The 10,795-nt window shown below is 34.7% G+C and overlaps 1 protein-coding gene across 1 annotated transcript; it reads right to left on the bottom strand.

Annotated features, from left to right (window-relative positions):
* Positions 1–6,754: 6,754 nt before the first annotated feature.
* Positions 6,755–10,795, bottom strand: LOC140448704 (uncharacterized). The gene is made up of 2 exons (XM_072541816.1): positions 10,780–10,795; positions 6,755–7,380 (listed from the first exon to the last, which is right to left on the bottom strand). Exons 1-2 carry the CDS (start codon positions 10,793–10,795, stop codon positions 6,755–6,757), a joined length of 642 nt encoding a protein of 213 aa, XP_072397917.1.

Below are 10,795 nucleotides of genomic sequence, written 5' to 3'. Positions count from 1 at the left end.
TAGGCGAAATGATGTCATCGACTTTTCTGAGCATGCCTAGAAATAAACTTTATCAATGTTTCAATTTGCTCTTTATGTAAATTGCAAGTTGCAAAATAAGAACTGTTTCATAGAATATTATGAGATAAATAATTAAAATCTATATCTAAATCTAAATCTATATTTAATATAATATGCCTTATTATTCTTTTCCATTCTGAATTTACCCCAGCGGTACTTTTCAGTACAATATTTTTTTGGTAACAACACAACATCAATTATGAAAATTTAATTGTTTCAAATTAATTAAAAAATGTTTATAGGATCTTCTTTTCGTTAAAAAACTATTATCTCTATGATATCAACATCTGGGATATAAGGATGGTTCACGTTACTGGTACTTCTAATTATCTTTGGGACCGAAAGCGTTAAATAAATCAAAGATTTTACGTAGGTCTACAAAACATAATGTAAGCTTTTATTACACTGGGTCCATTGTTTCTAAAAATTTTGCCCGCTACATTATTTGATGTATAAAATACGTCGTATAGTTTCCTTTTTAATTCCTTTAAATTTTATAAACCCATGGTCCAAAACTTACGTTAAATACCGAGTAAGATGCAAATGTACATCAACAAAACTTTCAGGATTTGTGTCTTTACTTCTGGCGCATAAAAAACATCTCCAATGGGTTTACAAAAGGTTAAAGTAACTTCTTAAGGAGTCATTTTAAAGAAATGACTTTTATTCTTTACGAATACCATTGTCATTAGTGTGGACTTTTGCAATAATAGCTTTTTAAAAATATATTGCGAGGTCTAAGTTAGTAAAGCTTTCGCAGAACTGCCATGTTTTTTTGTATACTTTATTATGTTATTTTGTTATATGTTATGTTATTATATTATTTGCTAGTGAATTATTTATTTAATACTTATAAAACAGCTTAAAATGTTTTAGTAATAAACTGCTATTCATAACTAAAATTATATTCAAATTATTCATTATAACGGACATAATTCATGCCTAATCCTTTAATCTGTAATAAAAAAAGTAAAATAAAACATTAATCCAATTAGTAAAATTCCACTAGGTCTGATTCCACATAAATAACTATAAATAACAAAACAAACAAGCAAAAGAGAGCTTTCTGCTAATATGACAATGAGAAGCTGAATAAAACAACATCGAATAATGAGCCGTTTTGCAGCAAGGGTAGCAAATTTTAATTACAAAACAAGACCGCCGGAGGCGTCTTTTTTGCAATGTTGGGGCCTTCTGCTGCCTTTTATTTTTATTTCACTTGCTGAGAGACTAAGAGGAAATACCTCACAAAGCAATTTGTATCTGGCATGTATATTTTGATTAGTAGTCCTCCACACGATACTAATGAAAGGACAAACGGACATGCAATTAGTTGTCAGTTATATGTTTTTTAGTTCGGTCAGCAAAAATAAAAAATATTTAAGATATAAAGTGTCGGCTGTACTCAAAAAAATTTAAACTTTTTTGATGTATATAGTCCAGTCGGCAGAGAGTTGACTCCTAAAAATCATACGAACAAGCTAAATTTTGCCGTGGATATTCATTTTGGGACCTCAAAAAAGATGCAAAAAAGTTTACAACTTTTATCCCCAGGCTTTCCCCTTGAAGCCTTCTCGTAAGGGAGTAAAAACACAAAAAAATCGATTTACCAAGAATTGGTACACCGTAGAATAAAAATATATGAAAACCAAATAGATTATATTCTTGTCAGCAAACGATGGAAAAGTTCAGTAGTCAACTTAAAGACAAAACCAGCGGCTGATTGCGGATTAAATTATTTATTAAATGTTACAATCCGAATTCCATAGCAAATTTCGTAAAAAATAACCGAAACAAAAAAAATAATTCAATATATACCTAAAGAAGCTAGAAAATACAATGAAACGCTAAGACATAGTAACACACCAAACATTACTGGCGATCCCAATCAAACATGGGAACATAGAGACGTGGATTATAGACGCAATAAATATTACAAACCCCTAAGATACCCCAAGGAAAGAACAACACTGGATGACTGATGAGACACTGAACCTAATAAAAGAACGAAGAAAAATTAGAAACAATGCTTCAAATTCAACAGAAACTGAAAACAAGATAGCAAATGTAAACAGACGCATAAAATCATCAAGTAGAAGAGACAAAAATTATTCATATTAAAGAAATATGCAAACAACTACAAGAACACGCCGACCGTCAAGAATCTAGAAAACTGTTTGTCAAAGTAAAATACTTAACTAAAGAGTTCACACCATAAACGTAGATAATTAAAGATAACTTGAGAACGATCATCACCAATCCAGAGGGCATAACAGCGACATGGAAACAATATTGTGAAATGTTGTTTCATAGTGACCATGAAGACGTGAATCCAGAAGAAATAAATAACGAAAAGGAACCACATATTTTAAAATCTCAAGGAGTAGACGGAATCACGGTGGAAGCCCTTAAAGAAATGGGAGATATAGGAATTGAAGTAATGTTAAACTGTGTAATGAAATCTGGAACACAGGACAATGGCCAGATGATTGGTGTAAGTTCACGTTCATACCTATTTATAAGAAAGGCTCACCAGCTGACTGTAATAACTACCGCACTATAGCCGTGATCTCCCACGCAAGAAAAGTTCTGCTAACTATAATTAACGAGAGATTAAAATCAATACTTCTACCACAGATCCCACAAGAACAATGTGGATTTATCCCTGGAAGACGCACACGAGAACAAATTCTCAATCTCAGACAAATTATAGAAAAATCTAGAGAATTTAATCTAGAAACATATTTGTGCTTCGCCAACTACTCGAAAGCGTTCGATAATGTAAAATGGCATACAATGTGGGGAATACTCAGAGAAATGGGTACCCCCGAACATCTAATATACCTACTATAACTGTATATCAACAACACAGCAAACGTAAGAGTCAACATCATATACTCCGATAATTTTAAACTAAAGGCCGGTGTTCGTCAAGGATGTATTATCTCTCCCATGTTATTCTATATACACAGCGAACACATAATGCGCATTGTATTCGACGGATGGCAAGGAGGAATATCAGTCGGAGGCCGAAAAATCAGCAATCTCCGCTATGCTGACGACACTTTAGTACTAGCATCATCAACAAATAATCTTGAATACATCATGAACAGACTAGATACTATTAGTTGAGAATATGGACTTAAAATTATTGCACAGAAGACCAAGGTAATGATAATCGATCGAATTAGAAATAACCAGCCGAAAATACGAAACTTAGCGGAGTTTGAAGTTGTAAGCCATTTCAATTAATTAGGTTCTATTATCACAAACAATGGTGGATGCGAAGAAGAGATATGTCTAGCCTTACAATGGCCAGATCAGCAAAGGTCAAACTTACAAAAATCTGGAAAGATACGGACATAACCAGGAACACGAAACTGCGCCTAGTATGGACGCTTATTTTTCCTGTCTCTACCTATGCGTCATAAACTTGGACCATTAAAAAGTCCGACTCATGACGTATAATGCCCTTTGAAATGTGGGTATATTGTAGAATGATGCGCATACACTAGACATCACATCGCACAAATGTCTCAATATTGACAGCACTCGACATCAATACTAGGCTTATCACAATCATCAACCAAAATATATTGAGGTACTTTGGACACATTACCAGACGAATGGAGAGCATGGAGAGGTTGGTGGTTGAAGGCAAGGTAGATGGTAAAAGAACCCGAGGAAGATCGCCACTCCGATGGTCAGACCAAATAAAGTGCGCTACCGTTACTCTCTGTCTGAGGCAGGAGAGAGAAGAATTGGTAGCAACCATTCGTCAAATAACATAACGTCACCACATCCTTACGAATGATAAAGGATAGAGGAGAAGGAAAATAAAAATGTTGAGTGTTTAGAGAAAAATGTGTAGCTGATCGGTATCTATCTTTTACTTCTCCAGACTCCTTAAACAGCTTTACAGTTTTTTGAAACGTCGCCTTATGAATATGAACATGGTTTGAGAAAGTATCATTGAACAAGTTGACTACTCCACAATAGGGTCTTTTTCTGTCACCGCACCCTCTCCTTATTAGAATAGTAATTCGTTATTTTGCGTTAAAAGCCAGTTTAAAGAAATGATCATGCAGAACTTTTCGAAACACAACTACTGTCAGTTTTAGGTAATAATGTAAATGGTGGACAAATGTTAAAATCACAGTATTCTACATTTAAATATTTGAATTTATTAAAATCTACATATTTTGCACTGTTTTATGTATTTAAGACCTTCCAAACTACATAAAATCATTAGTGGAGATTCCAATAATGACTAAATATACAGAGTTATGAATTTGAAAAACCAAAGTTACTAATAATATAAGAGAAATGGCAAATCTGGCCACATTGCAAATATCAAACATGGAATCTCCGTATCCCAAAATAGGTGTACCTCAAATTTTGTAAAATTTTAACTCACATGACACTCACAAAAAAGGTAGTAAATGGTAATGGATTTTGATAAGAGCTATGAGTCATACCAATACAGTACACAAGTTTATCTGTTATTTAGAATGTCATAGCTCTTATCAAAATACATTACCTATAAGATTCGCGTGACTCAGATGGCCATGGAGCGTCAGATGTTGGGTGTCTCTCTGAGAGACCGATTCCCAAACTAAGAAATACGTCATAGAACAATGACAACAGACGCTACCGAAAAAATCGCGTCTTTAAAAAGGAATTGGGCAGAACACTTCGCCAGATTATCAGATAACCAATAAACAAGGCGTATTTTAGAGTGGAGACTTTGCAAAGCGTTTGTGCCCTCCAATTAAAGAAACGGGCAGGACCCTGGTCTACCTGGCCTTTCGTCTATACGACCGTTAACGAATCCACTGCCCCTAAGAGTCCGACACAAAAATGAAGGTGCCACGCCACGTATACCAAAAACGTTTCGTGGGGCTTCACCTTCCCCGTAGTACCTGTGTTGCGATTACCGCACCTACCCGTTATCCCACCCACGGGCGGATAGGCGAAGCAGGCAGAGGAATTTCCACCTCGCACGTAGACAGGTCGCCGCCGAGAATCTCTCCTCTACCACTCTTGAATCTCCTGACGGGTACGTGCCGGGACCTCGCCTGGTTCTCTTGGAATGAGAGTAGAGTGGTCCCCGAGAGTCTCGTCTCGGATACTAGGAATGTAGACCGGTGACCTTGTCGCCTAAGCGGCCGTGTGCGTTTCTACAAACCCGACACCTCAAGCGACGGCTCTCCACCTCTCGATTCCTACCCATTAGTTGCCCCTTACGGCAGGCAGGGCCTTCTGACCTCGGCCGTATTCTTATCTCCGCGAGCCGAACGGAGAGAGTGGAGACTAAGGCAAGAAGCAATATAAAGCAGGGGACACCCACCAACTAGATGAACTGATGACCTGAAGCATGTTAGCAATAATTAGATGCAAGCCGCACAAAAGAGAAACAAATGGAAAGAGCGGGATACCTATGTTTAGCAGTGGACGCACACAGATTGAAATGGTAAATGGTAATGGTAAATGTAAAAATTCTTCAAAACAAGTAACGCTACCTCACATACTTAAAAAAAAATTGTACGCCACTGGAAGATCAACAATAACTCTAATGATCTTTAATCAACATTTCTTATAATTTCAAGTATCCAATTTCAAGTAACCAATGGACAGATTTGAACGTAGTTATAAGAATCGAATCGTTTTGTAATGCCCCTTTGTCCGATTCTTTTCGATCAATGATGGTAATACAATAAAATGTTGAGTAAAAATTATAGTTTTATTGATAGCTACTAATAATTACCCTATAGATGTTAATTAGGTAACTATCTATAATAGACTGCTGGGTTTTCTTTTGTATCTACTTTAAACCAGCGATCAGGTTGTATGGTGTCTATTATTTCGGTTACTCTGTTCGTTACAAACAGAGTAATTTTGGAATCAGACCATGCATATATTTCCACATCATTGCGATTTAGCGTTTGAATTGTTCTTTTTATGAGTCTGCTAAGCAGCAATGCTGCACACAATTCTAACTTCGGCAGTGTTGTTAAACCTTTAACTGGTGCAACCTTTATTTTGGCTACTATAAGGCTTATTTTTACATCAGGATATAATGTTCTAGTATATATTACTGCTCCTTATCCTTTCGTAGACGCATCATCAAATCCATTCAATTCTATTTTCCCTGAATTGGTAAGATTATTCAACCTAGGTATTACTATCTCTTCAAGGTGTTTTAGCTGTAAGTAATAGTCAACCCTTGGGTTTGATCAGAATTATCCAATTCTTTGTTCGAACTTATCCTTTTTGTCCACAAATCTTGTATGAATATTTTTGATTGCATTATAACTGGCGCAATCCATCCCAATGGGTCATATATTTTTGCCATTTTCCGATAACACTAGCCTCTTTGTTATTTTTTTATGTTCGGTTATATCTATTTTAAATGTAATTACATCTTCAACCGGTGACCAATGGATCCCTAGCATCTTCTTTGTCTAACATTTTAAGATCGACACTTTTTAGTTCCTCCGGTATGATTTCTATTAAATCTTGACTATTACTAAGCCATTTACTTAATACAAAACCCCTTTTCTTGAACAGTTATGTTAACTCTGTTTGAGCTTGATAAGCTTCAGCCATCGTTTCTGATCCAGCTAGCACGTCGTCTACGTTCATGTTGTGTTTAACAATTTCCGCAGCTAGTGGATATTTTAATTTCTCGTCATTACGTAAGTCCTGTATCGTTCTTAATGCAAGGTATGGCCTTCATACCGTATGCTACTGTTGACAACTGATACTCCTTTATTGGTTCTTTTACAGACTGTCTCCATAATATCTTCTGGTAAACTTGATCTTCTTCAGCTATCTTTATTTGCCTAAACATTTTCTCTAGATCTGCCGTATATGTTATTTTGTACGAGTTCCAATTTATTAATATATTTGTAAGATCTTGTTGCAAACGAAGTCCAGAGTGCATTATATCATTGAGACTAATTCCTGTTAAACATTTACTAGAAGCGTCAAACACAGCTCTACATTTTGTTGTGATAATATCCTCTTTTATTACTGAATGATGAGGAAGGTAATACTCTTGCCTATTTATGGTTTCGGTTTTATTCAATTTCATGTGACCTAAGTCTTCATATTCCTTCATAAATTTCCTGTACTCTTTTTCAAGGTTTCTGTCTCTTTGAAATTTCTTCTCTAATTGCAGCAGTCTCACATATGCTTGCTGTTTTGAGTCCCCTAATGGGCGTGTATTAGAATTGAAGGTTATTTTAACTTCAAATCTTCTTTCGTTATCCCTTTTTATGGTTCTTTTATAATATTCTTCACACTCTTTTTCTTCTACTGAAATAATATTGCTTACTTGAAAGAGATTGAAAGAGTACCTACAATTTCAATACTTCACTATGGACGGCACTACAAGTATTTCTGAATTAAAATGTTTCGTATGTGCGCTATGAGATTTTCAAGCTTATTTAGCAACAAAACATGTGAATAAAAAAAATAACGTACGTGATTTTCACTCAACAGTGACGGCAAAGAGATTTTTTTATTCTATTGTATACGTTAATCATAGCATAAACTGTAACTGATAAAATCCGTATAACTGAGTAATAATTAATGGCGAGTTCGACTGGCTTTGTATTCGTGAATTCTAACGTGGATTTGCCTTTGTTACATAAAACAGCAATAAACAAAATAAAAGATATATGTATTGTATATTGTATATTGTATTGTAATGTTAAAAGTGGCTTTTCCTTAGCCTTAAATAAAATGAAATTTATTAAAAACAATTCGCATTAATTTTTTCAACTATAAAACGTATTTTGTCACTCTATAAAACGCTTAATTAACTCCATATAATATGCTCATCGATTTTTCACTATAATGCGTCTTAATGCCCTTCGATCTGCTTCGGTTATTTTACTTTTTCGTACATTTCTACGTTTTGTGACGAAAGAACCTGTAGTTTTGTATCTTTTGACTATTTCTTACACTATAGCGTGACAATTGCAACATATTCGCGATTTCCGAATTGAATTTTTATAACTAAAAAATCTAATAATAATTGAACAAATTTTCTAATCGATAACTTTACCTCGGCCCATTGTACAATCCACAAACGGCAAAAAGTTTTACAATACTACAAAATACATGGGCATACATTTGGGCCAACTGATACGGGAAGGGGTACGTAGAAATGACAAATATGTGGAATGGAATAATAGAGCTGTTAGAAGTTGATGGAGTGAGATATAGACTAAAACGAAGGAGAATAACAAGTATTCTCTAGCTTGACTTTATTGACAGCAACGCTAAATAATGATATAGTCGATGCAGAGACATGAATGTAGATGTATCTGCATGTTTTATTGATTTTCGAAAAGCATTTGACTGCGTTAACCATCAAAAGATGATCGAAATTCTGAGAGCAACTGGAATTGACGAACAAAGCTTGGAAACTATCTCAGAACTATATTTGCACCAAACTGTAACGACAAATCCGACGAGTAGTACGACAAGGTTGCGTCCTATCATCGCTATTATTTAATCTGTATTCTAAATCTATATTCAGAAAAGCATTAGACGAGGTTCAAGGTGGAATCAAGATTAACGAAACAAGCATAGACAACATCAGGTACGCTGATGATACCGTCCCAATAGCAAACACCTCACAAAAACTACAAAATATAATAAATACGGTAGTTCATCATAGCCAAATGTTCGGTTTACATCTAAATGTTTCCAAAACTAAAATTTTAGTATTTTTAAAGAAAGCAACAAACGTACCAACGTTTGTATGTCAAGGAACAAATAATAGAACATGTAAGTTTCATAAAATATTTGGGAGCAGATATCAACAGCCAGTGTAATCCAAAAAAGAAATCCTTCAAAAATTGCACTAGCGAGGAAAGCACTCATGAACATGTAAACATTTTTTACAAGATCTGACTTTAGTCTAGAGTTCAGAATTCGAATGATCAGTTGTTACATTTTCTCTGTTTTACTCTATGGCTGTAAAGGTTGGACAATGGACTCGAAAACAGAAAAAAAAAAAGATGCCTTTGAAATGTATATATACAGACGGATGCTGAGAATTCCATGGATACAAAAGTTACCAATACTGAGGTACTTAGAAGACATAAATTATTCCAAACCATATTGGAAGGTAAAGTTGGGAGCAAACGATCAGGTGGAAGACGCCAGAACTTGTGGCTGAAAGACCTGAGGAGATGGTTTGACAGCTCATCCACAGAAATATTTCGTGCAGAAGTTTCCAAAGCTACAATTGCCATTTGGATCGCCAACCTTCGAAAGGAGACGGCGCAATAAGAAGGAGCGAGTTTTTCAGTTTGATTTGTTTGAAATTGAGTTTTTAAACTTGTGATTTACTTAATATAAAATTGTAAAAATTGTAATTTGTTGTTAATAACAAATAGAAAGATTGCTTACTTAGTACAGGTGATGTAAGCACTTAAATATTGCTAAAATTTAAGTATAGAATTTATAATATGTGAATTAAATGGATTATAAAGATATATTATTTTCTCAGTTAATTTTATTGTATTCTATCAAGCTCCAGTCTCCAGAACAAGCGGTCATAGTAAATACTTACTTATATAGAATACATTTAAAAAATAAATTTCAGGAAATCTTTGACGGTTTGATTATGTATTTATACTACGAACTACAATGTGTTACAAAAAAATAATATTCTGTTTCACATTCTCACGAATGTGATAATAAATAACTCACAAAACTCCTATCTCAATAAAAAGGTAAGAAATTCAGATCAGATCCCGATATAGGCCTTCTTCAACACTAATGCCCCTTTCACTAGTTTTTTTTATCCATTAGCATTCTTTTTGTCTGGCATTCTTGTCTTCCGTTTTCTTATTTCAATGAATGCTCGTTTCAGTCAAGTCCACGAACCTCTTTTTATGTTCAGTTTCCGAGTTTGCCGGAATAAAAGTTCGAAAGAGTGGCACCTGGGGATTATCAACGGCATCTGCACTTTTAGTTTTATTGTTTATTTTTATCGACGGTAAGCGTCAAGAATAAAACGTTTTCACCCCTATTATTTAAACCCAGTTCGAGAGTTTTATGTAGAAATAGATATCGGTTTAAGTTTGCAAAATGTCTTAGATCTATTAGATGCCAAATTGATTTATTATGCATTTTAAAAAGAGTGATATATTGTATACACACATAAAAAAGAGGAAGATATCAGTAAAAATCGGCGTTTTTGATAACTTTTGGTTTCATCCAAGGGCAAAGGGCTAAGGCAAGGTACAAAGTAAATCATATTCTACGTAGTAAATGACAAATCAATAAATGAAACTGCTGTTGATGTTAGCCCAAAAAAGTCACTTTTGTGACCTGCTGAGTCGCTTGGAGTATGTGGACTATGTTGTTTTTGAAAGCCCATGTTTATGTTTCATATAGGGTAAGTCCGGGAGAGATGGACCACCGGGAGAGATGGACCAGTCCATTATTTCCGAACTGTGTAGCTCGAGCGCTACCATCGTTTTGTTGTGAGTATGCTTCAGTTACAGTAAAGACATACTGTTAGTTATATGGTGTTGTTGTTAATATTTGTCGAGAAAAACGTCATTATCTATTTTGGTAAGTCCAAAGATTTTTTAACGTAGTAACATAGTTTTAGTTTTTAGTTTAAGTTGACGTGATATCGACGTAGGATTCTTGTAGCGATGTCAATAAATATGTAGGTAGTAACCTTACCTAAAAAAGCCGCCAT

The sequence above is a fragment of the Diabrotica undecimpunctata genome, chromosome 8, assembly GCF_040954645.1.
Source record: "Diabrotica undecimpunctata isolate CICGRU chromosome 8, icDiaUnde3, whole genome shotgun sequence".
NCBI lineage: Eukaryota > Metazoa > Arthropoda > Insecta > Coleoptera > Chrysomelidae > Diabrotica > Diabrotica undecimpunctata.
This window is presented reverse-complemented; position numbering and strand designations above follow the sequence as displayed.